Below are 27,376 nucleotides of genomic sequence, written 5' to 3'. Positions count from 1 at the left end.
TTTAATCTTCCAGTCTTGCTTCACAGTATCTAATACAGGCACATTCTATATTTATTTTGCATTTCAATGTACATTAAACAATCATACTTAACAACTGTTCCTTTTTCCAGGACTGCAGCTCATAAATGGTACCCAAGCATACTGGCTCCCAGCAGCACCCCTTCTTCCCCAGTGACTGACCCTGTTCCAAGTGGTTTGGGGGAAAGGTTATCCAGATGGGACAGAAAACACATTTTGGGAAGGGATGCGAATATAACTCAATCAAGTGAAAAACAAAACAAAGCCTGGTGCGAAGATGCTGCACTGGTTGTGCTTCATCTCCTCTCGCCATTGCCCTTCCCATTTTGGTTTGGCCCTTTGGTCCAGAACTAGCCCTTGTGGAAGGAATTGTCTACAGATGAGCCTCTAAGGCAGGGCTTCCAGTGTGCCCTAGAAAAGATGAACTTTCTTTCCAAGAGGGGAAAGAACTCTAAACTATGTCAGTCATGCAAACTAAGCAGACCTGCATATATTAACACATACTATATTAATACATACTTTTCATACTTGGTTCTACTTCTGCTGCTCATGGGTTAGGAGCACAGCGAGTCCTTCTTAACTTTGGAGATTTGCCAGATGACTAAATCTTCTCATCCTTCCATCCACGCAGGGTATTCAGTGGCTTTTGGGGAGTTTAATGAGGACCCTGAGTCGCAAGGTAAGGGAATGAGTCTTTGCCGGGGGTGGTTTTTCGGGGTGGAGTAGGGTGGGGTCTGGAGCTGAGCAAAAGTCATCTCCTGAAATTCTCCATCATTTGAATGAATGGCAAAATTGGGGAGGGAAAGGAAGCCATTATGTCAAATATTCTCAGGGGGAGTAGTTCCTTGGAGGTGGGGGGTCACCATTAGCAGTGGCAAGGCTACTTCCTTTCCCCCTCCTAATTCTCTCCAGCCACCCTAGCTTCTGAAAGTGGCAATTGTATGTTGGCATCCTCAACATCATGGGTTGGCAAACTAAGGTCTGCGGGCCAGATCAGGCCCAATTGCCTTCTAAATCTGGCCCCTGGACTGTCCGGGAATTGCCAACACGTGGATCGCCAGCACATGCGTTTTTCCCTTCTCTCTCCCTCCCTCTTCCTCACACAGTGGCAGCGGCACCTCCTCCCTCCCTCCTCCTGGCTTCTCCCTGCCCTGCCTAGAGGAGGAAGGGGGCAGGGCTTTGTTGGTGCCAGCCCCTCTCCAGAGCCCTTTCACGCGCCACTCATCGTACCTCCGCCGCCACCAGCCCCTGCCGCTCACAAGACACAGGAGCCGCAGTTGGCTGAGCGCCCCTCTCAAGCACCTGCCATTTAAAGCAGTCCCTCTCTGGAGCCCTTTTGCACACCGCTCGTTGTCCCTCGTTCATTCCCCCCCAAAAAATATAGTCCAGCCCCCCACAAGGTCTGAGGGACAGTGGACCAGGCCCCTGCTGAAAAAGTTTGAGGACCCCTGCTCAACATCCTAGCATTGTTTAGGGTATTGTGGGGAAAACCTGAGAGCTTCCATTTACATAATAGGGGAAATAATTGGAGGACAGTCAGCAGAACTGCCCCCCCCTTAACTATTTTCAGAAATTTTGGCTCAGCTCTAGGGTCAACAGGGGTACAGTAGGTACCCCTGGCTTTGCGGCTTGGTTAAGCTTAACCTTGCTCAACGTAAACGACTGGCTCTTATTGCTAGGCATTTGAATTGCAGCTGCATACTGCAGACAGTATACATTTAAAACACATTTAAACACAGTTCCCTACCCTCCCTCCTGGTAAGTTGTGGGTGAACATATCAGACGACACAGCGATTCTTCAAACAGCTCTTGTTTATTCACAGGCCAGAACAGAACTGAACTGAAGGGTTCAGGCAGCCTGCTTATATAGAGCTCCAGTACAACGTAACTGTAACAATTTTCTAAAACTGCCCAATCACTGAACGTCACTTTCGATCCCTTATTTGCATAACTATCTACAGTATCCCTCTGCTGGCCCAGGGTGAGAACTTCAGTACACAACACCTCCCAAACATAATCCTGGGAACTGTAGTTTGCTAAGGGCACTGGGAATTGTAGGTATGTGAGGGTTAAACCCAGAACTATTTGTCTGGGGGAGTGCCTTATGGGGTGTCCTCAAGCCTTAGTCATGGGCTGACTTTGTGACTTTAGTCCAATCAGTGTCTCCCAGCCCCAGCTTTCCCATCTGTAAAATGGGAATTATACAATTAACGTATTTTGTCAGGCTGCTGTACAGAGCAACAGAAGAACGAACTGCTGCTGTTCCTTGCCTACAGTGTGGGGCAGGGGCCTTTTATCTTTTATAATTAATAATAATAATAATAATAATAATAATAATAATAATAATTTATTATTTATACCCTGCCCATCTGGCTGAGTTTCCCCAGCCACTCTGGGCGGCTCCCAATCAAGTGTTAAAAACCGTACAGCGTTAAATATTAAAAACTTCCCTGAACAGGGCTGACTTAAGATGTCTTCTGAATGTCAGGTAGTTGTTTATCTCTTTGACATCTGATGGGAGGGCGTTCCACAGGGCGGGCGCCATTACCGAGAAGGCCCTCTGCCTGGTTCCCTGTAGCCTCACTTCTCGCAATGAGGGAACTGCCAGAAGGCCCTCAGCACTGGATCTCAGTGTCCTGGCTGAACGATGGGGGTGGAGATGCTCCTTCAGGTATACAGGACCTTTTAACGTTATCAGTAAGATTTTATGATGTTGCTAGGGCCATCCCTTCTTGGCCACAGTGTTCCAGACTAAGATAGCTCTTCCCGAGTCTCCAAGCTCAGTCTTCAGGACACTTTAGCACAAACCTCATGACTGGAGTGTTGTGAACTTAGCCTACTGGGTGATTCACAACCTCTGAGATAGCTCTTCTCTTTGCAGAGTATGTTGTGGGCGTTCCTAACAAGAGCCTGACAAAAGGAGCGGTGAGTCTTGTGCAGGAGACCTACATTTTTTCTTTTGCGCATCTGGAAATAAGTGCACAGGCTGTGCTGAATTCCAGACACAAGAGGTTCCAGGGGCGTCAGGCCTGTATGCTTATGTCGTGCCCTCCATCTAATCCGAAACAAAAGAGCCCTGCATGCTCAGAGACACCCTTGTCTTTACTGTTGTTTCAGTATACAGTGGTACATCTGGTTGCGAACAGGATTCGTTCGCAACCTGAAAAGAACGCAACCCGCGTTTGCGTGTCTGCGCACACGCGGGCCGTGATTCGCTGCTTCTGCGCATGCGCGTGACGTCATTTTGCGTGTCTGCACATGCGCAAGTGCCGAAACCCGAAAGTAACCCTTTCCGGTACTTCCGGGTCTCCGCAGGACGCAACCTGAAAATGCGCAACCTGAAGCAAATGTAACATGAGGTATGACTGTATGTTCTAGGGCTGAGAGCAGTGGCACCTAGCTTCAGAGGACGGGGTGTGTGCTAATAATGTGCCAAAAATAAGCCCTGTGGCACTCTGCCGTTATTATTTCACATGTTGCCTTGCATTGAAAGCAGGTTCTGGGGATCATAGGGAGGAGATATGACACAACCATCTAGGCTTTGCTTTCCACTGCCCAAATGCCTCCTTGATTTGGGGCTCCATCTGTGCTGTTCTTACCCTGTGAAGTACATTGTGGTCACTCTCAGCAATGGAGGGTGGTGGTTGCTTTCTTACCTCCACCTTCTTGACAAATATGGAGGGTGGGATTCACTAACCCTTGAAATCCCCCTGACTCTCTTATCCCTGTCCCCCATCCTAGGTGCAAATTTTCACCTTCAAGCATGCCTTCCTTCTTCTGCGGTCCCTCCCCAGTGAGCAGGTAATGAAGCCTTGAGCATCATGGTTTCCTTCCCTCCTGCCTCTTCCCTGGCATGCTTTTCTCAGCCAGACATAATGCCAAAGGGGTATTATGAAACCTGACACAGGGCCTTCTCAGTGGCTGCACCCAAACTTGGGCGCTCCCTACTGAGAGAGGCTCAGCTGGCCCTTGATGACCTTCTGCTGGCCAGCAACCCATTCTTTTTATTTATAAAAATAATCTCAAGGCTTCTTGAGATTATTTTCCCCCACTGTATTTAATCTGTCATTTTTAAATTGAATTGTGTGTTGAAATGGATGCCTCTTGCTTTTATTTGCTTTTTATCTGCACTTATTTGATTCTAATATGGTCTCATTTCAGTATTGCTTATTAAGCTATATGGATTGGCTATCTTGTATTGTTGCCTTTACTATTACTGGCTGCCAGGATTATTATTATTATTATCATTATTATTATTATTATTATTATTATTATTTTAGTAATATAAAAGTGGGAGGTGCACATTGTTTTTCACCCTCTTACCTCTTGCAGGTGGCATCCTATTTTGGGCACACAGTTGCGGTTGCAGATATCAATGGCGATGGGTAAGGCCACAGGAATTAGCATTGCAGTTGGCAGTTGATTTGGATTTGGAACAGCTCTGGTCAAACTAAGGACTCAGCAACATTAGTAAAGAAAAAGCGTTTTATATGTGTTATAATACTGTGACACCAGATGGCGCTGTCGACTACTGTTTTTCACTAGAACCAGTGTGGTGTAGTGGTTTAGAGCGATAGACTCGTAATCTGGGGAACCGGGTTCGCGTCTCCGCTCCTCCACATGCAGCTGCTGGGTGACCTTGGGCCAGTCACACTTCTCTGAAGTCTCTCAGCCCCACTCACCTCACAGAGTGTTTGTTGTGGGGGAGGAAGGGAAAGGAGAATGTTAGCCGCTTTGAGACTCCTTCGGGTAGTGATAAAGCGGGATATCAAATCCAAACTCTTCTTCTTCTAATGTGATTTCTTGCTATGAGGTTTACAACACATTTTCCTAAATCTCCTTTTTGATGTGTCTAGATCCAGCTAGAGTTTTAATCTATCTTCCCCCTGCTATAAATATAGCTTCAGGTTGAAGACCCCATCCCCCTGCACTCAGATCCGAACCCTAACACTAGGCTTAAATTACAACCCAGTGCACTGGGAGGGATATTAATTACTGTTCCAGATATTAATAGTTTGAAGGTATTGGAATCATAAGAACAGACTCCTTTTGGAAGAAATAATCATCCAGGCCCATAAAAGTATTATTCAAACTTTTGCTTGCAAAACTCTTTAAAAACATAAGATAAGCATCAAAGATACACCCCAAATACAGTGGTACCTTGGGTTACAGACGCTTCAGGTTACAGACTCCGCTAACCCAGAAATAGTACCTCAAGTTAAGAACTTTGCTTCAGGATAAGAACAGAAATTGCACGGCGGTGGCAGCTGGAGGCCCCATTAGCTAAAGTGGTACCTCAGGTTAAGAACAGTTTCAGGTTAAGAACGGACCTCGAGAACGAATTAAGTTCTTAACCCGAGGTACCACTGTATCCAAACGATGTCTTGTGCTCTCTGGAACAGGCTCAGCATCTTAGAAATAAAAGATACCGGTAACTCCCAAAATCAGAATGGTGTCTCTCTCCCCAGTTCCAGACTTCCTTAGTCTGCCTAAGGCTATGCAGCTCTTTTTGGAGAGTCATTATCACATCCTTTTATTCTCTGCCTGTTCTGAGAAAGACTAAATAGGCAACTCCCTTCAAAATGGAGATTTGCAACTCAATACCTCCATCACATGATCAAAGGTTCACTCTCAGCACAGAGAAACAATCAACAGGTGATCATTAACTAGTTACAGCTCAGAGTCCTTTAGAAACTTACTGTGGAAAATGTTAGCCCAACGTTAGCCATAGAATTTAGCCATTTCCCATTTTAAAGCTTCATTAATACACATACATTTTTCATTTCCGTGCCAATTGAACCAATTTATACTTAACAGGGATGTGGTTGCTTTAGAACAGACATCATCTGGTGGCCAAACCTGGGCCCCTTAGAAGTTTTTGTTTTGTCGTTTGTTTTGTTTAGTCGTTCAGTCGTGTCCGACTCTTCGTGACCCCATGGACCAGAGCACGCCAGGCACTCCTGTCTTCCACTGCCACCCGCAGTTTGGTCAGATTCATGTTTGTAGCTTCGAGAACACTGTCTAACCATCTCGCCCTATGTTGTCCCCTTCTCCTTGTGCCCTCCATCTTTCCCAACATCAGGGTCTTTTCCAGGGAGTCTTCTCTTCTCATGAGGTGGCCAAAGTATTGGAGCCTCAGCTTCAGGATCTGTCCTTCCAGTGAGCACTCAGGGCTGATTTCCTTCAGAATGGATAGGTTTGATCTTCTTGCAGTCCATGGGACTCTCAAGAGTCTCCTCCAGCACCATAATTCAAAAGCGTCAATTCTTCGGCGATCAGCCTTCTTTATGGTCCAGCTCTCACTTCCATACATCACTACTGGGAAAACCATAGCTTTTACTATACGGACCTTTGTTGGCAAGGTGATGTCTCTACTTGTTAAAATGCTGTCTAGGTTTGTCATTGCTTTCCTCCCAAGAAGCAGGCATCTCTTTCGTGGCTGCTGTCACCATCTGCAGTGATCCCCCTTAGAAGTACCATGTGCTAAAGCAAAGGCGAGAGTGAGGGGCTGGAATGGCTATCCCAAACTGCCCCTCACTCCAGTTTAAATGGTCATACAGTAAAACTGCTGCTGATCACAATTTAAAAGTAATTCAGAAGCATGCATCCTCCCCAGTGAGCCCTCTGATTAAGAGTGCTGTTTTAATCTAGAAGCTTGCACACCCCCAAACACCCCAAAAAAGTTAATTGAAGGACAATGCGTTACCTCTGTTTCCTTTCCTTTCCCCGTGAGATCTAGGTCCCCATTTTTTGAGTCTGCTGCCATCTTTTGTCAGTTGGCTGCTCCTGCAGCCTTGGCAGAAACGAGCTTAGGTTTTGCCCTGAGGAGCAAATCATTATAGTCTTCTAGAGTTGGAAGGGGCCACAAGGAATCTTTTGCCTAACGTGGGGCTCGAGATTAATGTGTGATTAAGAGACTTGTGAGCTGCAATCCCAGCAGCCAAATAAGACATTACTTCAGTTGTCTTTGAGCCCCATGCTTGAGATACCACTTTTTGGTTTTTGAACCGAAAACAGACATGGGAGCTCCTGATCAGATTCAGGGCCATGGAACAATGGGAGGTGGGGTAACCCTTCCCCACATTCCCCCCAGTGAAAAGTACCCCACACCCAAGCATCTTTGTGCTGCTATTAGCAGCTTCAGGTGCAAGCGAGCTGAGGCTGATGGGATTTGTAGTCCAAAACATGTGAAGGACATTGTACTGGGGAAGGCACGTATGTGGCAATATCTAGATTTCTTGACCGCTATTCAGTGCCATGGTATCTTTATGGCTGTGTACACCCTATTCAGCCATTCTAAGCACAATACAGACATTCTAAACCAGGCTTGGACCATAAAGAAGGCTGATCGCCGAAGAATGGATGCTTTAGAATTATGGTGCTGGAGGAGACTCTTGAGAGTCCCACGGACTGCAAGAACATCAAACCAATCCATTCTGAAGGAAATCAGCCCTGAGTGCTCACTGGAAGGACAGATCCTGAAGCTGAGAATCCAATACTTTGGCCACCTCATGAGAAGAGAAGATTCCCTGGAAAAGACCCCAATGTTGGGAAAGATGGAGGGCACAAGGAGAAGAGGACGACAGAGGATGAGATGGTTGGATAGTGTCTTCGAAGCTACCAGCATGAGTAAGACCAAACTGCAGGAGGCAGTGGAAGACTGGAGTGCCTGGAGTGCTCTGGTCCATTGGGTCACGAAGAGTCGGACACGACTAAACGACTAAACAACAACAACAACAACAATAAATAATAATAATAATTTTTATTTATACCCCGCCCTCCCTGGCCAGAGCCAGGCTCAGGGCGGCTAACAACAGTAAAATTACAGTAAAAACATAATAGGGGGGAAAAACACCAATTTAAAATACAAGTTAAAATGCAATTTAAAATGCAGCCTCATCAAAACCATAAGGGGAGGGAAACATAAGGGTCAGACTGAGTCCAAACCAAAGGCGACCCCTTAACAAACAACAGTGCCCAGAATTATCTGAGGGAAATCTTTCGCTTAGAACAGCCTTCCTCAATCTCGGCCCTCCAGGTGTTTTTGGCCTACAACTCCCATGATCCCTAGCTAGCAGGACCAGTGGTCAGAGATGATGGGAATTGTAGTCCCAAAACATCTGGAGGGCTGAGATTGAGGAAGCCTGTCCTAAGCAAAAGATTTCCCTCAGATAATTCTGGGCACTGTTGTTTGTTAAGGGGTCGCTGGGAACAGCAACTCTGTGAGGGGTAAATTACAGTACCCAGAATTCTTTGCAGGAAAGACTGTGTTTCAAATGTGCTTTGACATTCTAGTGCCTTCGCAGCCTATGTGTATTAATGGCAACCGTGCTGCTTATGTGTGGGAAGAAGAAGCTTCAGCAGAGAACTGAAATCAATGTACTGGTAGGATTGGGTGCCTTAGATCTTCTAACTCCCCCCGCCCCTCAAAGTCTGGGTGGCTTTGCAGTGCAGCTGCTAACTGTGATAGTTGAGAGTGGTGCCTCCATGCCTAAGGGCAGTCTACCTGCTTCCGCCCGAGGCAAGGTTTTTAGTTGCTGCTTTGTTAATAGTGCTCTAGAGCTTGCAATTGTTTTACTGATTGATTGATTATCAAGTATTCTATATGATTTTATTTTATACAATTACTTTATATGATTTATGCTGCATTTGTGATGTTCTGTTATGCTATTGCTATATCTAGTTTGCAAGCCGCTTTGGGATTCATTTGAATGAAAAGCGGCATAGAAATTCTATCAGTCGGTTCCTACTGCCTGGGTCACTGAGCCCTGTGAGTGCATTTGGGTGAACTCCAAAATTGTGGAACTGCAGACTTGCGAGGGACCCCTGAAAGTCATCTAGCCCAACCCCCTGTGATTCAGGAATCTCAACTAGTTCATCCATTGCAGATGGTCTCCAACTTCTGCTTAGAAACCTGGCAGATCTGCAAATCTATTATGAAGCAGCCTGCCTGAGTTGGTTAAAAGAATGGATTACATTGGATAATGCAGACACCCTGGACCTAGAAGCAGCAGCATCTCTGGCTGGAGTCTGACATGATCAGAGCTCTAAGGGAACTTTCCTGTTCTTCCCCCTGAACTAGAAAAGATGACATCTTGGTGGGGGCCCCTCTCTTCATGGAGCGCCACTCCGACCGGAAACTCTATGAAGTGGGAAGAGTTTACTTATACCTGCAGCAGAAGACGCCCACTGCTTACAGCACCCCCTGGCAGAGGCTGACGGGCACAGATGTCTACGGTCGCTTTGGCATGGCCATTGCTTCCCTGGGCGACATAGACCAGGATGGATGCACTGGTAAGGATGGGATGGAAGGCCATCCCCCCTTTTTTCTCCCTCTCTTAACCCCCAATTTCCTATTCTCCATTCCCTCACCCCACAATCGAGTGCTCAAGGTTGACTGTCGGAGCTTCACTTACAATCACAATCCGTTCCTCACCATTGCATGGGCGGAGAGTGTTTTATTTTAACCCGAGGCCTGCATTCCCTTCCAGGGACCACATGCCAACAGAGGACAAGGGCCAGAGGTGAAATTGGGCAGAGCAATGGATATGGATTTTGCCTTTCTACTGTAGCCTTATTAGACTTTACCGATTGGTGGGCTCTGCATTGCTCCCGGATGGGAGGAAGGAAGTCAAATGACACCGAGGGTTGGTTCAGATAAAGAGTTCTTTATTTCTGCTCTCCGGAGCAGCAGAAAGGCACTTGCGTGGTCAGTCCACAGCAAGTCCAAAGAAATGAGAGATTTCATGCTGTATATATATCCTCCAGGCACCCTCTCCCCCTTCCCCAGGAATCTAGTCATGTCAGCTTATACGTGCAGGTTGACATCATAGATGTTCCTGCTCCGGTACTCTTAACCATAAAAGGGTTTTCCTTCTTGTAATCCTGACCATAAAAGGGTTTTCCTGTTCCTATATTCTTATCTTGGAACAAGAGGTCACCAACTCCAAGAACATACTCTGGCGCTGTTCCCGGACTAGGTCTGTGCGTCAGAGTGTGCTCGGGACGTAAGATAAGACCTAGACGTGTCATCCCTGTTCCACTTTGGAATGGACAAGGCCATCCATCATTACCAGCCTTCATGGACTGATAAGGGAGAGAGCTTTGAGCACTTGTTTATACAGCTGGGTTTTGGCTCAAGAGCTCAAGTTAAAGCGTTTTATAAATGCTCCCTTGGAAAAGGAAAAAAAGGTGGATTTTGGGTCCCGTTTCAAACTGACTGCACAGAAACCCATTCCTTCACTACGGCAGACTTGTATTCTGTTAACGCTAAGTTTGTGTTGAAGAAGTTTGCCCTCAGCAGGCCCTGGTAGTTGAGGGAGGAGATGGGAGGAGGATAGCAAAATAGGAGAGAGGGAGAGACAGAGAGGGATAATGTGAAGAATGCAAATGGATGTGATTAATAAAAAAAATCTCCTTAAGAGTCACTGAAATGTATTACTCATAGATACTACGCATTTTGTGTTTTGATATTGTGATTTTATGTGGTAATTGCCCAGAGACCTGTTGGGTATAGGGTGGTGTACAAATTTACCGTATTTTTCGTCCTATAGGACGCACTGGCCCATAGGACGCACCTAGATTTTTTTTTGGGGGGGGAATAAAGGAATAATAATAATAATTAATAATAATAATAATAATAATAATAATATACTAAGGGCGTAGATACAAAACCTTGTTCCTACTCACATTTACACATTCCCCTCTTTATCCTCCATGGAGGCAAGCAAGAAACATTTTCAGAAGCATTCTGAAAATTGGAAGAAATTTAAAGACTATTTGAATAGATATTGTAACATTAAAAATTAGAAGTTACCTGAAAGTATCAATTAGGCCTAAGATTAAATTAGGATTTAATTATTAAATGAGATTTAGAAGGTTAAGAAAAGTTAAGAAACTTGACTATAATTGGAATATTGTTTTTGAATAATGATATTGGAAAACTGCTACCTTTAGTTACCAGGAAATTCAGATGGGAGGGACTGGAGGAAGTCAAGTAATATGTTTATAAGGTTGGAAGTTTAATTAATTATTAATTTGTACTGTATTTGTGTCTTTGTTGTTATATCTTTTGTTGTTATTTGTTTTATTTCTCTTTCTGTTGTTTTTTTTAAAGTTTGTGTTATATTTGTAAAAAGCTTAATAAACATTTTTTTTTGGGGGGGGGGGAACATTTTCAGAAGCATTCTAGCCAAGCAAAAATGCCCAAGGAGGGTTAGACAAAAAGACCCAAAGAGCCGTGTTAGAATTCACATCCTCCCCAGAGCCAAATGTGGGAGTACCCAGAAAACCCTCAATTTAAGCCTCAGGACCTCCTCCTGGTATTTGAATCCTGCCTTTTCTGGGAGTGGAGGAGACCTTTGCCTTCCCCACCACACAGACGCCTTTTCTGCCTGACCTGTTTCTGCGTCGTGGGCTTTTGCCCTTCTTCTCTCCGTTTCCCCGCCATCTTTTCTGACCAAATGGGTGACTTCACCTTATTGATTTGGTTCCGTCATGTTTACATTCTCATCCATTCTTTCCTTCCACAGACATAGCCATCGGAGCCCCCTTCGCCGGCCAAGATGGAGGTGGCCGTGTTTACATCTACCGAGGGCACCGTGAGGGCTTGAGTTCATCGCCAACCCAGATCCTTGAAAGTCCCTTCTCTGGGCCGGCTGGGTTTGGCTTCGCCATACGCGGGGCTGTGGACATTGATGCAAATGGCTACCCTGGTAACGTACAACGGAAGTAGGCGGCCACTGGGTTTTAGCACTGCCTGCACAGGCGGCGGCCATTTTAGGCATGTCCAACGGACACGCGATCGCTGGCGCAGAGACCCTTTCGGTCCCAGAAGCAGGAGGAATGAGGGTGGGGCACGGCACTTATTTTTGTGGGGGCTGGGAACAGGACCCCTATGCAAATGGGTTGCCGCCTGTCTTAAATAAAGGTTTATCCATACTTAAACTTTGCCCCGCTCTTTCCCTGCGAAAACCCTCTCTTTAGTATTTGTTGTTGTTGTTTAGTCGTTCAGTTGTGTCCGGCTCTGCGTGACCCCATGGACCAGAGCACGCCAGGCACTCCTGTCTTCCACTGCCTCCCGCAGTTTGGTCAAACTCAAGCTGGTAGCTTCGAGAACACTGTCCAACCATCTCGTCCTCTGTCGTCCCCTTCTCCTTGTGCCCTCAATCTTTCCCAACATCAGGGTCTTTTCCAGGGAGTCTTCCTTTCTCGTGAGGTGGCCAAAGTCTTGGAGCCTCAGCTTCAGGATCTGTCCTTCCAGTGAGCACTCTGGGCTGATTTCCTTCAGAATGGATAGGTTTGATCTTCTTGCAGTCCATGGGAATCTCAAGAGCCTCTCCTCCAGCACCATAATTCAAAAGCAGCCATTCTTCGGCGATCAGCCTTCTTATAGTCCAGCTCTCACTTCCATACATCACTACTGGGAAAACCATAGCTTTAACTATACAGACCTTTGTTGGCATTTAGATCGGAGCAAACATCAATTTGGGTTTCCCGCAGATTTCCATTTGCTCCAATTGAGCTTCAAAGAGCAGGTTTTCACAAGAAAAGGTCTGTAGCAAGTAAAGGGGGGGGGGGGCTTGGACACTAAGCTTTAAAAGCAAGGACCGTAACTGGAAAGTGTGGATAAGCCTAACCACAAGTAAGGGCTTATCCACACTTTCCTCCACACTTTCCAGGTACGGAAATAATTTTGACTCTTTCAAAAGGCTATGCCAGATGTCCTGTACCTAGAAGAAAAGAATGAGACATACAATTATTTACGTTTATTAATTGCCTTGCCGTTCATGGAATTCGCTGTCATGACACAAAGCTTCTCTCTTATATTTGCTTCTTTCTTTGGGTGATCCTATCTGGATAGCATAACATATATTAGCTGAAAATCATTTTATTTTTTAAATAAAAAAGTCTAGATTTTGCAAGGGTTGTTTTAATTAGCAGGTGGTTCAAAATTTGCTTGGGTTTTGTAGAACTTAATTCCTAATCGCATCAGTGGAGTGAGCAGAACTGGGAACCCGAGGCAGATTGGTGAGATGCTGCAACACTGAATCGTAGAATCATGGAATTGTAGAGTTGATAGGGACCCTGAGGATCATCTAGTCCAACCCCCTGCAATGCTGGAATATGCATCTGTCTCTTAGAAGGATCAAACCTGCAGCCTTGGCATTATCAGCACCATGCGCTAACCAACTGAGCTATTGGTGGACTGCTAACTTTTTTTGCTTGTCTTGTTCCCCTTCACAGATGTGCTGGTTGGAGCTTTCAGAGCCAGCAAAGTGACTGTGTACAGGTGGGTCGATGGAGCCCCAGACCAGTGGAACGAGATTTCCCTGGAGACCTTGTTGCCTATAAATGCTCCCTCACCCCTCCCAGTTTAGGCCCTGCTTTTTGGAGCAACACCTCTGTGCTTCCATTTTAAGCTCTTCAGCCAACCAGTGCTGAAAGAGTTAGGAGGGAACCACGATCGTTCCCCTAGTTTGGTAGATGTGATGGGATGAAGAGCTGCTTGTGCGTAAACTGCAAGTCCCTCAGAGTTTGAACAAGTTCTCAAACCTCTGCCTGTGACGGAGCCCCTCCAGCATGGCTGCGTCAATCGCTAGCAGAATCCGAAAGTGGCTGCTTTCGGAAACGTTTCCAGCATAAAAGCTCCTTAACGGAAACACGTCTTCTGGACTCTCGGCGTGACAGTTTCCGGCGAGGAACGGGTGTCCCTATAGGAGGTCCTGAGACCTCCCCACTGTTTTCGCTGGAAGCGTCTCTGAGCCATTCCTCCGACTCTCCTTCCCTTGACGTTCCTGTTCGCCCCCTACTGGTTCCCTCTTCAGCTGTTACGTCTCTCTCCACCTCAGAGAGCCTTTGCACCTCCTGTCCTGCCGATGGCAGTTCCCTGACAGTAGAGTTGGGAGAAGATGGTTGTAAGAAATATCTTTATGCCTGCATAACCCTGAGGATTCACTCCATGCCCTCCTTTGTGTGCCTCCTCCTCGAAAGGTTCAGAGGGTGGCAACACGAGAACGGGGCCTTCTCTGCAGTGGCTCCCCATCTGTGGAATGCTCTCCCCAGGGAAGTTTGCCTGGCGCCTTCATTATACAGTCGTACCTTGGATCTTAAATGCCTTGGCTCCCAAACAAATCAGCTCCTGAACGATTGAAACCCAGAAGTGAGTGTTCTGGTTTTCAATTTTCTGAAGCTGAATGTCCGGCGCAGCTTCTGTGGCTTCTGATTGGCTGCAGGACGCTCCTGCAGCCAATCGGAAGCCGCGCCTTGGTTTCCGGGAGTTGAACAGACTCCTGGAACGCATTCTGTTCGAAGACCAAGATATGACTGTACACCTTTAGGCACCAGGCAAAAAAGTTCCTTTTTAACGAAGCCTTTGGTTAATCTGATTTACATCCTATGCCCTTTTAAAATGCGTTTTTTTTTGGGGGGGGGGAGTATTGGGTTACTGTTTTTATTAGGTATTTTGTGCTTTTATATCTTGATTTTATTCCGTGAACAGCCCTGAGACCCCCAGGTATAGGGCAGTATATTAATAATAATAATAATAATAATAATAATAATAATAATAATGCCTTGACATCTGCAGAAGTGGCCATAATTTAACTACCCTGTGGGCAGAAAGAAGGGGAGTCGGTGACAGTCACTAGCTCATTTTCAGTTGCATATATCAGATGCTGTTGAACTGCAACTCTTATGCTGACAGAGGCTGTTGGGAAATGGAGCCCAACATCTGGAGGGCTAGAGTAGTGACATTTCTCGTAGAGGAACATTTAGGGCCAGGGGCGCCAGCAATTGGGGGGCAGGGGCTCCACATCATGACGTCGCGTGTGTGAGCATCGTACCTCCCTTCCTAAGTTGGGCAGAAGCTTCCCAGGCTTTGGGAAGGAGGTGGCAGGGGAACATTTAGGGGACTAGCCTAGTCTCCCTAGTTTAAATAATAATAATAATAATAATAATAATAATAATAATAATAATAATGTATTTATACATTATATGGACGCGGGTGGCACTGTGGGTTAAAGCCTCAGCGCCTAGGGCTTGCCGATCGAAAGGTCGGCAGTTCGAATCCCCGCGGCGGGGTGCGCTCCCGTCGTTCGGTCCCAGCGCCTGCCAACCTAGCAGTTCGAGAGCACTCTCGGGTGCAAGTAGATAAATAGGGACCGCTTACTAGCGGGAAGGTAAACGGCATTTCCGTGTGCAGCTCTGGCTCGCCAGAGCAGCGATGTCACGCTGGCCACGTGACCCGGAAGTGTCTTCGGACAGCGCTGGCCCCCGGCCTCTTTGAGTGAGATGGGCGCACAACCCTAGAGTCTGTCAAGACTGGCCCGTACGGGCAGGGGTACCTTTACCTTTTTATTTATACATCGCCCATCTGGCTGGGTTTCCCCAGCCACTCTGGGCGGCTCCCAACAGAATATTATTAATAATAATGCGATAAAATATCACACGTTAAAAACTTCTCTAAACAGGACTGCCTTCAGATGTCTACTAAAAGTCAGATAGTTGTTTATTTCCTTGACATCTGATAGGAGGGCGTTCCACAGGGCGGGTGCCACCACTGAGAAGGCCCTCTGCCTGGTTCCCTGTAGCTTCACTTCTTACAGTGAGGGAACTGCCAGAAGGCCCTCAGCGCTGGACCTCAGTGTCCAGGCTGAATGATTGAGGTGGAGACGCTCCTTCAGGTATACTGGGCCGAGGCCGTTTAGGGCTTTAAAGGTCAGCACCAACACTAACTGCACACCACAGAGCTACAGGTTCCTCAGCCCTGTTGTTGCATACTGAATCCACCTCCTCATCCGACCAAAGGTTTCCTTCTCCTTTAAATGAGCCACCTCATTCTCGCTTGCTGCCCTATATACATGGCACCATCTCTCAGGAACACCTGTTTGACCAAGCTGGGCATCTAGCAGGCTGCAAAGTGACCGGCCCTTGTGTACAAGGATGCAAGTCAAGTTAGGGTAATTGCTTTAAAGGCAGGATGGGCTTTGACATGATAAGGTGTTCTAAGCCCCTCGGAAGCTGTAGATTTTGCCTCACGGAGGTCTCGTACATTCGTCACCAACACTTTGCCAGTGCTGTTTGACAACAACTAAAGAATCAGCAAATGTTGCTGGTCTCTCTTGGAACTTCCTGTCTGCTTACCCTTGTTCACTATGTTTTTGTTTTTGGTCCCTCTCAGAGCTCAGCCGGTCATGGTTCTCAAAGCCCAGATGTTCCTGCCAGGTGCGCTGAACCCAGAGGAGAAATCGTGTACGGTAGCAGGAGTACAAGTCAACTGGTGAGCCGGGTGGGAAGGGCATTGAATCTAGATCCTTTTGTAGCCTAGGAGATTCAGGTTCTGTGCTCAAAATCAACGAGACATGTCAAAAACAATCAAGGTATGCCGTTGGTTTTCCTGTTTGCAGGATTTAGTTTGTTTTTGGAAATTGGTTTCGGGGATCTTCTTGGAACCTTAACAAAATGATAATTGAAATTACCCCTCATTTAAAAATCTTCTTCTTCTTTGGCGATCACTTGTAGCCGAGTAAGATTGTCTTCCTTAACATGGTTTTAACAATGAGTCCGTAAGTGACTGTGGAGGCCAGTTCTGGATCCACACGTCCTTCCACAGTGGGGACATTGGTTTCCGGGCGGGAGTTGATCACGGTGAGAGTTTGCCAAGTGTGCCTTCCTCTTAGCACGTTTCTCCCTTGCGTCCTGAGTTCGAGTGTCTTCAAAGCCCATGACACCTTTGGTAAAGGCTGTTCTCCAACTGGGTAACTAGTAATAACCATCTTCTCTAAAAAGAAAAAGTTCAGAACACAACTGGGCATGGGTGGGGAGAGGAAATATAACGTAAGAGGAACCCTTTTAAACCAGCAGAGCAGGAAATCACAAATTACTTATTTCTGGGTCCATCGAAAAAAGTGTAAAGTGTGGCCAGCACATGTTTGCAAACAAACAATGTTAATTCAGGGAGGCAGAGTTGGTTGCCAACTCCCAGTCGATTGCACACTCAGCAGCCACATCATGTGTGAAACAGTCCTCATTGCCTTCCTTCTCTTCAATGCAGCTTCACAATCCAGATATGTGCCGAAGTGTCAGCAAAGAGGATTCCTCAGAAAGTCGGTGAGTGTTGCATTGACTGTGGGAAGAGGTGGAGGTCTTGTAGTCAAGCTGCCGCAGTACTGGGGAGAATGAGATTGGCAGAATGGACGAAACTTATAGATAATAGTCATCTTTCTGTCGGAGGCTGGCTTGCCTCTGTTTATGAATGATAGGTTTTACAGAGGTGGAGGCAGTGGTCAGGCAGGATTTCCAGGTTTTTCATTCCTCTTCAAGACATTTCCGGAGAAAATAAAAATCTGCTGCATTCACACAATCGGCAGTAAAGGTGTCTACTATCGCACTAAGAGGGAAGTCACTCATGCTGGTCTGTAAAAATTATTGTTGGGACATAGTCCAGGAATTTGGCTGTTGAAGGAGTACAGTTCCTCGATTACTGCAGCTGTGTGCTTCTGTGGCTACGGTAAGCATGCAGCTACCAGCAGCGATGTGCTAGGAAGTGGATGGAACCCTACAGTGTTTTGCTCCAGACCTCTTGATGTCCAGCGAGTCGGAAAGGTGTTATTTTGCTATCTCTGCTAAGGGTGCAAAATTAGCAGGGGTTGTGTTTGTTTATTTTATTTTCCATTTTTAGATTTATAAACAGCTAATTTTTTTTAAAAAAGGGATCTGAAAGGTGTACACGAGACAGTAAGAAATTTTCAGCAATACACAGACGAAATCAGCAAAAATTTAAGAGCAAATGCTAAATTAGATAGGATGGTTTAAATATAAAAACGGTGTTTTAGCAGACCCCTAAAACAATATAGCGGGAAGCGGGTGGCGCTGTGAGTTAAACCACAGAGCCTAGGACTTGCCGATCAGAAGGTCGCGGTTCGAATCCCCGCGATGGGGTGAGCTCCCGTTGCTTGGTCCCTGCTCCTGCCAACCTAGCAGTTCGAAAGCACACAAGTGCAAGTAGATAAATGGTTACCGCTAGGGCGGGAAGGTAAACAGTGTTTCTGTGCGCTGCTCTGGTTCGCCAGAAGCGGCTTAGTCTTGCTGGCCACATGACCTGGAAGCTGTACGCCGGCTCCCTTGGCCAATAAAGCGAGATGAGCACCGCAACCCCAGAGTCGGTCATGACTGGACCTAATGGTCAGGGGTCCCTTTACCTTTATCTAAAACAATATAACAAGCGTGTCTGCCTAACGTTGCCATTTCTCGCTCTTGATCACCACCCGCTGTGTTTGCTAATTCCCTCCCCACCACCATTCTGCTAGACCTGAAAGCCGAACTGCAGCTGGACCGCATGAAGCAGAAATATGGGCGACGGGTTTTGCTGCAGCAGACCAGCCAATCGAGCCAAACGTTCCTGCTGAACCTGTCAAGAGAGAAACCCAAAACTTGCCAGGATGTCGATGCCTACCTGCGGGTATGAGACATGGGCAAATCATGGCACTTCATATATTTTGGGATGTGTACAGAGGGAAGCCTTAGGAGTAGTAGATTTATACTGGACAGCTCTCACCTCGTTCTGCTTTGTTCTGAGAGCCAGTGTGGTGTAGTGGTTAAGAGCGATAGACTCGTAATCTGGTGAACTGGGTTTGCTTCCCCGCTCCTCCACATGCAGCTGCTGGGTGACCTTGGGCCAGTCACACTTCTCTGAAGTCTCTCAGCCTCACTTACCTCACAGAGTGTTTGTTCTGGGGGAGGAAGGGAAAGGAGATTGTTAGCCGCTTTGAGACTCCTTCGGGTAGTGATAAAGCTGGATATCAAATCCAAACTCCTCTTCTTCTTTTTCGTTGTTCTGTGACACTTCCCCTATGTTACGACCTTATTGCCATCTGGAGGGGCGCTCTTTGCCCTATAGCGCAACAAAGCAGGACAAAAGACAAACTGGAACATTTGCGGTATAAAAAGTGACCGGTTTTCAGCAGGAAGTTGTGGGACGTGTGCTAATTGGAAGGGAAGCATGCACTGATTGGAAACTTTGGCAGGCACAAATAGTATTGAAAGGGAGGTCACGTATAAACGCCCCAATGCCGCCATGAGTGCAAATCATCATGAATGCACAACAGAAATGCAGAGGAAGCATAATGAAAGATACTTCTGAGTACATACAGAGTGCATTGCTCCCCCTCCTCTGTATTGTGAGATCAGCCACAACCTGTACTGGCATCCCTGGGACCTGATGGCAAGGTGATCTCAGACCTACCACTTTTTGCAAATCTGGCTTGTGAAACTAAACGGGAGCACTCATTGGCTTTTCCTGTTTAGGGCAGCTTTTAATGTTTGATGTATTACAGTATTTTAATATTTTTTTGGAAGCTGCCCAGAGTGGCTGGGGAAACCCAGCCGGATGGGCGGGGTATAAATAATAAATATAATAAATAATAAATATAATAAATAATAAATATAATAAATAATAAATATAATAAATAATAAATATAATAAATAATAAATATAATAAATAATAAATAATAAATTATTATTAGTATTAGTATTATTAGTATTCGTATTATTTCTTTGGTTTTGGGGCAAGAGATCCTTCCTGAGCATTCTTGCCACCTTTGCTTCTGGCATGGCTCCTCTAAGGCACCCCAAAATCTCACCCCATCATTGGAGCTCCATGCTTGCTCTTGTTACAGTGATGCCACGGGAAAAGGGGAGAAACTTGGGAGATGGAATGTGTTTTAGTGAGGTCATTGTTCCTGGTGCTGATGCTGGGTGAGCATCCTTTGTCAAACTGGCAGCTTTCTAATAGGCTGTTCACCAGTAGAATGCATTAGTGAAGATGATAATAATAATAATAATAATAATAATAATAATAATAATAATAATAATAATAATAATAATAATTTATTATTTATATCCCGCCCATCTGGCTGAGTTTCCCCGGCCACTCTGGGCGGCTCCTAATTGAGTGTTAAAAACAATACAGCATTAAATATTAAAAACTTCTCTAAATAGGGCTGCCTTCAGATGGGCAATTCACCTGCATAGCGTCATGTAAGAATATGACGTACTTCTGCAGTTTGAAATTGAGACAGCCAGTCGGAAGGCAGGGAGCAGTGGCTTCACCTGGGGTGGCAGCCGTCTAGGTGGGTTGCTGGGGTCCAAGCAATTGCTTTCCTGGGATCTGATGTAGGGTAAGTGGCTGTGATGCCTATCGAAGGAGGCTGCACGCTATACATTCAAAGCACATCCACCCTACCTCAAAGAATTCTGGGAACTGTGGTTTATTAAGGGTTGCTGGGATTGTAACTTCCTGAGAGGCAAACTACGGTGCCCAGAATTCTTTGCGGTGGGAAATAAGTTTCAAAGAGTGCTTTAAAGGTATAATGTGAATGTATTTACCTCCATGGTGTAAATAAATATTGCAAAGACCAGGGCCAGCTCAGGGTGCTTTGCTGCAAATGTGTGCTACCCTGCTGAAGTCAAAGCAAACCCACAGATTACAACCAGACTCTGAAAATCTGGATTTTCTGGGTAAGCATGAAAGGGCCTTAAGGCTGCCCAAGTAATTTTGCCTCTTCCTGGCAGGAAAAATGCAACCCTAATAAATCAAACAACTAGCCATTTGCTGTCCTTTCAAAGCAGTTGAGACCAGCCGCCTTGAGTCAGTTGTCTCTTATCTAAAGGTAGACTTCACGGTGTGTCCTCAGCTAAAAGAAAACCAGACCCTTGTGAAACTGCCGTTCGAAAGACATCTTGGCACCACACACACAAAGCGTGAGAGAGGCGGCTGTTTTGTGTTAGTTTTTTGCTACTTCAGATGTTGCAGGAACCAGCCCCGCAACTTCTAGGTGAGCATTGGAGAGAAATTTTTAAAACATCCAATTTTTAAAATAAAAAATCCCAAGTGTGTTTTCTTCCAACACACCACATAGGAGGGCATCATGCATGCTATCGTCGAGTGTATGCCTGCATATTCAAAGCATCTCACAGACCCTAGGTAGGGATGGCATTCCAGGTCATAGCTATCAACTTACAGATTTGAAAATAAGGGACCAGCAGCCTCGAAAATAAGGGATCAGCAGCCAAAATAAGGGATTTTGCTTAGCTTATACATAAATCTGGCACTGATGGAGCCATGCTGCTTTTGCAGTTATGAAAGAGTTATGAAAGGGATGCAGAGGGGGAAATCACTACATTAAGATGCTGCACTGGTTGGAGGGTATGCTAAGCAGCATGTTGGGGCTGCCGTCATCCTAGTGCGAGGAGTTCCATCGGCCCTTCCCTGCCCAAGAGAGGGGGAGGGGGAGAGACTCTCGCCCACATCGCCCGTGAGCCCAGCATGAGATGGTTGCGGCAGCGCTGCCGCCGCTGAAGCGCCGCCCTTCTGCGTCCCTCCCCATCTCCTCCTCTTCCTCCTCCCTCAGGCCGCCTCCTCAGCTGCCACTGCTGCTGCCGCCTCCGGCTTCCCCTGGCAGTGCGGTGGAAGTCTCGCAAGAGAGGGGCTGCCTGGCCGTCCGCCGCCACCCGTCTCCTCACGACATGCTCCTGAGGGGGAAAAAGTAGAGACGGAGACGTGGCAGTTCATGCACACGCTCTCTCGCGCGGCGGAGGACCCCAAGCCACTGCTTCCCTCTCGAGCCGGGCGAGCATGAAACCCGGGAAATTTAAGGGACATCATCAATAAGGGACAGCAGCGGGACATGGCGCTGGGATAAGGGCGTTTCCCGCCAAATAAGGGACACTTGACAGCTATGTTCCGGTGTGGCCACTGGCGTTTCTGCCTTTTAATTCTGGCAGGTGCCTTGCCGTTTCAATAGCTGTGTGGCGTGACACGCAGGAGTTCCAGCGAGCTCCGTTTCTGCATCTGGGCAAACTGCGGAGATGTTATCCCTGTTAATGCCGAGCTGTTGCACTTTGAACAATTGAAGTGAAAAGATGAGCTAGCTTTAGGGGGAATCTCTGAGCCACTTCTCTGCCTCCCACAGGATGAAGGCGATTTCAAGGACAAACTGAGTCCCATTGTTGTGAGTTTCAACTTCAGTTTGGCGTCGGCATCTGCAGACGGGGAGATGCAGCCTGTGCTGTCTGGCCAAACAATGGTCCAGGATCAGGTGAGATGCCTCACCAGCCTCAAAGCTTTGGCATTGTATGATTTGATTCCACTCTTTTAAAGCCGCTGACTGCTTCTGTATTTCTTTTGTGTTCTGGTATTTTGATTTTCTTCCGTTGCCTTTTTTGGGGTAATTTTAAGCTACCTTGGGAGTCTATTGAAGCTGAAATAAGCTAGCAAACAGAATCACAGAATTGCAGAGATGGAAGGGACCCTGAGGATCATCTAGTCCAACCCCTGCAATACGCAGCTGCCCCAAATACATAAACAAAATTGTCACTTAGTCAAGTGCTAAAATGCTTAAATTAGAATCGCATCCTCTGAGCCAGAAACCAGGCTTCCTGATCCCAGGAATATGAGGCCAGTTGTGTATATGAGATTGTAAGGGAATTGCCCTTTGCGCATGCTCAGGGAGTCCTCTCCCTCACAATGCTGAAGACTTGAGTTCGAGCTTTGAAAGCATGATAGCCAGAACCAGGAGGGGTGGGGTGGGGGTGGGGGGTGGATATAAGCACTGACATTTATATTTTCTGGATTCTATCCCCCTTCAGCACTCTCAGTGGTTAATGCTGTTAGACAATTATAGAGATATAGAATTGTTTATCTGAATGACACATAACCACGTTGATTTCCCAACTGCGCTGCAGGGCCATGGGATCCTTCTGCAATCTTTCATGTTGAGCTTGAACACATCACCTCCAACCCACATCAGAGCTCTTCCACACTTCCTTCCTGCCCCATGTTTTCTAGGCGCTTTAAGGCTCTGTATCTGAGCCCCATTTCCCCCAGTAAAATCCACTCTTTAATGCTGAATTGGAACAAACCACGTTTCAGATTTTCCGTGGACTGCTGTTTGTTCCGATTTAGCGGTAAAGAGCAGGAAAAGTGCTGAGGCTCCAGGCTGGGATTGCTCATCACTCAGTCAAAGCTCTGCCTGTTTGTTACATCTCACAGACCCGTATCATTGTGGATTGTGGAGAAGACAACATCTGCATCCCAGACCTCCGACTCTCCGCTCACACGTAAGGACCTGCTCCTTTGCAGCACCAACAGCTGTCTCTTCTTGAGTCTCAAGAGTGCTAGTCCTGGTGATCTAACCTGGGGCTGTCATCCAAAACGAGAAAGTTCAGGGTTCAGATCTCCCTTGAATCTGGAATCCCAGTCCTTTTAATTATAGAAGTGTGGTATGTGAGAGGCTGTGGTGGCCCAGGGCAGCGGGAGGGCAAAAGCTCTGGACATTATTTTATTTATTTTATTTATACTACCTTTATCTTCCGAGGATCTCAACATGCTGCACATGGTTTTATTTTAAAGGCCCATTTAAAAGACAGAACTGACGGGACCAAATGTATGTCCCTTGGAAGAGAGATCTACAATTATGGGACCACCACTGAGAAGGCCCTGTCTCTTGTGCCCACCACTCTAGCTGACCTTAATGGGAAATGGTAGAATAGGAGTTCTGATACTGATCTGAAGGGCTGGGCAGATTTATATGGTGTGATACAAACTACAGCTACGTGTTTCATTTTGGGCTCCTTCAAACCACCTGCTTATTTAGCATTCATCATACTCCTCTTACACAAAGCATATGCAATGGTTAGACTGTGTCCAGCAAGCAGTCAATTTCGTTTATCTGCAAGATAGTTATATGACAATGATTTGCTTCCCCCTGATTTGCTTGCGGGGCGGTTTGCACATCTTCCTACTCATCGTTCGCTCATCACCCCACACTTCTCAGACCATTTCCCCATCCCTTTGCTAACTGCAGAAAGCCTCTCTCTGTGTCTGTTTCTCGTGGATTTGCTGCACCAGGCCAAGAGAGTGTTTAATCTGCTTTAACTTTGCAAACCTAAAGATCCCTCCTGCAAGATGGTGACAGCCTGGAGGCACCCGGGGTGAGCTGTCACTATTGCTCAGCTGAGACAATAAAATATAACCTGAATCTTGCAGCTCCCTCTTTTTCATACAGTGATTTCCTAATGCACAGCAAAAGGCATTTCTTATAACTTTAGCTGTCTCTCTCTCCGCATCCCATCCTTCTATGCGGTTGTGTCTCAGGAACGAAGGCTCCCTGCTAATTGGGGCAGAGAATGTGCTTCTCCTCCGCACCACGGCGATGAATTCTGGTGAAGGAGCCTATGAGGCAGAGCTGGTGGTGGAGCTGCCACACGGAACTTACTTCCAGACAGCTAACAGTGACGGGCAGGTAAGACCTTTCACTCGTAGCTGGTCCACTCTGCTGAGTTATAGTTGTTGGGAAACTGTGTAGGTGCAGCTACTCACACAGAGTCAATTAAGGTTTGGCAGACAGCCAGAAGGCAATCTGAAGGAGTAAGTCTGCCTGGTGATAACAGAGACATGGAGACAACTCCCTGATTGGTTAAGCTCTCTCAAGGGAGTGATAATTAATGGCCTACTAACTGGAATGTGTTAGTTCAGTGTTCAGTATTCAGAGGTTCAGAGTTCTGTGTGTCAGTGTAGGAGTTGTGAGTCGTGTCAGAGAGAGCTAGCTAAAGATCTGTGTTCTGTTCCTGTAAATAGTCCACTGTATATAATAAACACCTAACTACAAGTTCCTGGTTCCTGCTTCGTCTATCCTGTCTGCAGCGAAATTGCCAATTGCTTCCGTGGATTCTGCGTTTACTCTGCTAGGTCTGGCTAAGGTCCTGCAACTAGTCAGAAAGTTGTGAAACACCAATAGGTTTTGCCAATAGTCCTTTTATTGGGCCAAGCCACAAAATGTTGTTGTTTAGTCGTTTAGTCGTGTCCGACTCTTCGTGACCCCATGGACCAGAGCATGCCAGGCACTTCTGTCTTCCACTGCCTCCCGCAGTTTGCTCAAACTCATGCTGGTAGCTTCGAGAACAATATCCAACCATCTCGCCCTCTGTCGTCCCCTTCTCCTTGTGCCCTCCATCTTTCCCAACATCAGGGTCTTTTCCAGGGAGTCTTCTCTTCTCATGAGGTGGCCAAAGTATTGGAGCCTCAGCTTCAGGATCTGTCCTTCCAGTGAGCACTCAGGGCTGATATCCTTAAGAATGGATAGATAGGTTTGATCTTCTTGCAGTCCATGGGACTCTCAAGAGTCTCCTCCAGTACCATAATTAAAAAGCATCAATTCTTCGGCAATCAGCCTTCTTTATGGTCCAGCTCTCACTCCCATACACCACTACTGGGAAAACCATGGCTTTAACTATATGGACCTTTGTTGGCAAGGTGATGTCTACTTTTTAAGATGCTGTTTAAGATGCTGTTTAAGAAACCACAAAATACAGCGTACATATTTTCATCTTCTGAGTCACCCTCTTCACAGAAGCGTCCTTAAGATATTATTAAGGTATTTCATATTTATTCTATTCCTGCAAATTCTGATGAGTAAGCCTGGCAGCTTCCTGCTTGCCAAAGCTTATCTCTTTTAACTTCCAAAGAAGGAAGAAAGACGTCCGAAAGGACGAAGTGGTCCTCTGCAGAATGGTACAGCCCTTTCAGAACTCAAAATTCTGACTGAGCGGGTTAGAAAAGGCTCCAATACCCTTGTTCTTTAGCTCGGCTGTGGTCTTAAATATACTGATTGGTGGCCCAGGCATAATTATTTTATTTGCAACAATAGGGACGTTCTCCAGGTCATTGCCAGCCTTTCATATTGCTCATTCACCTGGCTGACAGTGAAGTCACCTGTGCTCTCTCTCCCTCTCTCTCTCTCTGCAGACGTTGATTTGCAACACCCGTAAGGAGAACGAGACCCGCGTGGTGGCCTGTGAAATTGGCAACCCCATGAAAGCCAACACCACGGTATGTGGCTGATTTCTTAACCAGGGCAGTGCCAAACTCAGGCTTACTGTTTTCTTGGAAGCAACAATTATCCAACCTCTCCCCCTGTCTGTCACCTTTTTATACAGATCCAGGTAGATGTGGAGCTAAGTGTCAGCCAGCTGGAAGAGGCCAGTGATAACATAACTTTGATGCTGCAGCTAAGAAGGTAACAGTCAACGCTGCCCCACTCTCCTGGACCCCTGAAGCCAAGTCCTCGTACCAGGAAACTCACAACCCCATCTGTGGCACAGCCAGCAACCTTCCAGTACTGTATATTGTTTTGGGGTTCTTTTGAAAACCAAACCAATTGAGAAACTTTCTAACTAAATAGCAGGTGAAATAAATAAGCAGGCACCTTCCCTGTTTAGTTATTCTCTCCCCACCCCCAAAAAATATATAATAATAATAATAATAATAATAATAATAATAATAATAATAATAATATACCCCACCCATCTGGCAGGGTATATAAGGGGAGCTGTCTTGTATATATGAAGTTGCCAACTTTTCCCCAAGTCAGATGTCAAGGAAATAAACAACTACAGTGGTACCTCAGGTTAAGTACTTAATTCGTTCTGGAAGTCCGTTCTTAACCTGAAACTGTTCTTAACCTGAAGCACTACTTTAGCTAATGGGACCCCGTGCTGCCGGAGCACAATTTCTGTTTTCATCCTGAAGCAAAGTTCTTAACCTGAGGTACTGTTTCTGGGTTAGCGGAGTCTGTAATCTGAAGCGTATGTAACCTGAGGTACCACTGTATCTGACTTTTAGAAGACGTCTGAAGGCAGCCCTGTTTAGGGAAGTTTTAAATGTTTGATGTTATATTGTGTTTTTACTATTCTGCTGGGAGCTGCCCAGCATGGCTGGGGCAACCCATTCAGATGGGAGGCATACAAATAAAATTGTTGTTGTTGTTGTTGTTGTTGTTGTTGTTGTTGTTGTTGTTAGCCACCCATCTGACGTGGTTTCCCCAGCCACTATGGGCGGCTCCCAACAAAATATCCAAAACACAATAAAACATCAAACATTAAAAAATTCTCTTATACAGGGCTGCCTTCAGATGTCTTCTAAAAGTCAGATAGTTGTTTATTTCCTTGACATCTGATGAGAAGGTGTTCCACAGGGCGGGCGCCACTATTGAGAAGGCCCTCTGACTGGTTCCCTGCAACCTCACTTCTCGCAGTGAGGGAACCGCCAGAAGGCCCTTGGAGCTGGACCTCCGTGTCCGGGCTGAACGATGGGGGTGGAGACACACCTTCAGGTATACAAGGCGAAGGCCGTTTAGGGTTTTAAGGGTCAGCACTTTAAACTGCTGCGAGGCAGGAATCTACATGCAGCTTTCCCAAATCGCTGCATCTCTGTTCCTCTTCCACATCAAGACTTTTCATGTCCAAAGCCTGGACTCCAGGCTTTGAGAAAACACTCTTGTGGCACTCACTCAATAACTCC

At 46.3% G+C, this 27,376-nt stretch overlaps 1 protein-coding gene across 1 annotated transcript in view; it reads left to right on the top strand.

The window, feature by feature from the left end:
- The window catches only part of ITGA2B (integrin subunit alpha 2b), a 48,958-nt gene that overhangs the window by 11,122 nt on the left and 10,460 nt on the right, over positions 1-27,376 (top strand). Inside the window, 15 exon segments of the mRNA XM_083407504.1 lie at positions 650-697; positions 2,900-2,943; positions 3,760-3,819; positions 4,351-4,403; positions 9,101-9,312; positions 11,550-11,732; positions 13,264-13,309; positions 16,199-16,297; positions 17,072-17,127; positions 18,327-18,478; positions 21,990-22,115; positions 23,069-23,136; positions 24,173-24,320; positions 25,823-25,906; positions 26,014-26,093. Of these exon segments, the coding sequence (XP_083263630.1) occupies positions 650-697; positions 2,900-2,943; positions 3,760-3,819; positions 4,351-4,403; positions 9,101-9,312; positions 11,550-11,732; positions 13,264-13,309; positions 16,199-16,297; positions 17,072-17,127; positions 18,327-18,478; positions 21,990-22,115; positions 23,069-23,136; positions 24,173-24,320; positions 25,823-25,906; positions 26,014-26,093 (1,459 nt within the window).

Source organism: Podarcis tiliguerta, assembly GCF_965153285.1.
Source record: "Podarcis tiliguerta genome assembly, chromosome: 13".
NCBI lineage: Eukaryota > Metazoa > Chordata > Lepidosauria > Squamata > Lacertidae > Podarcis > Podarcis tiliguerta.
This window is presented reverse-complemented; position numbering and strand designations above follow the sequence as displayed.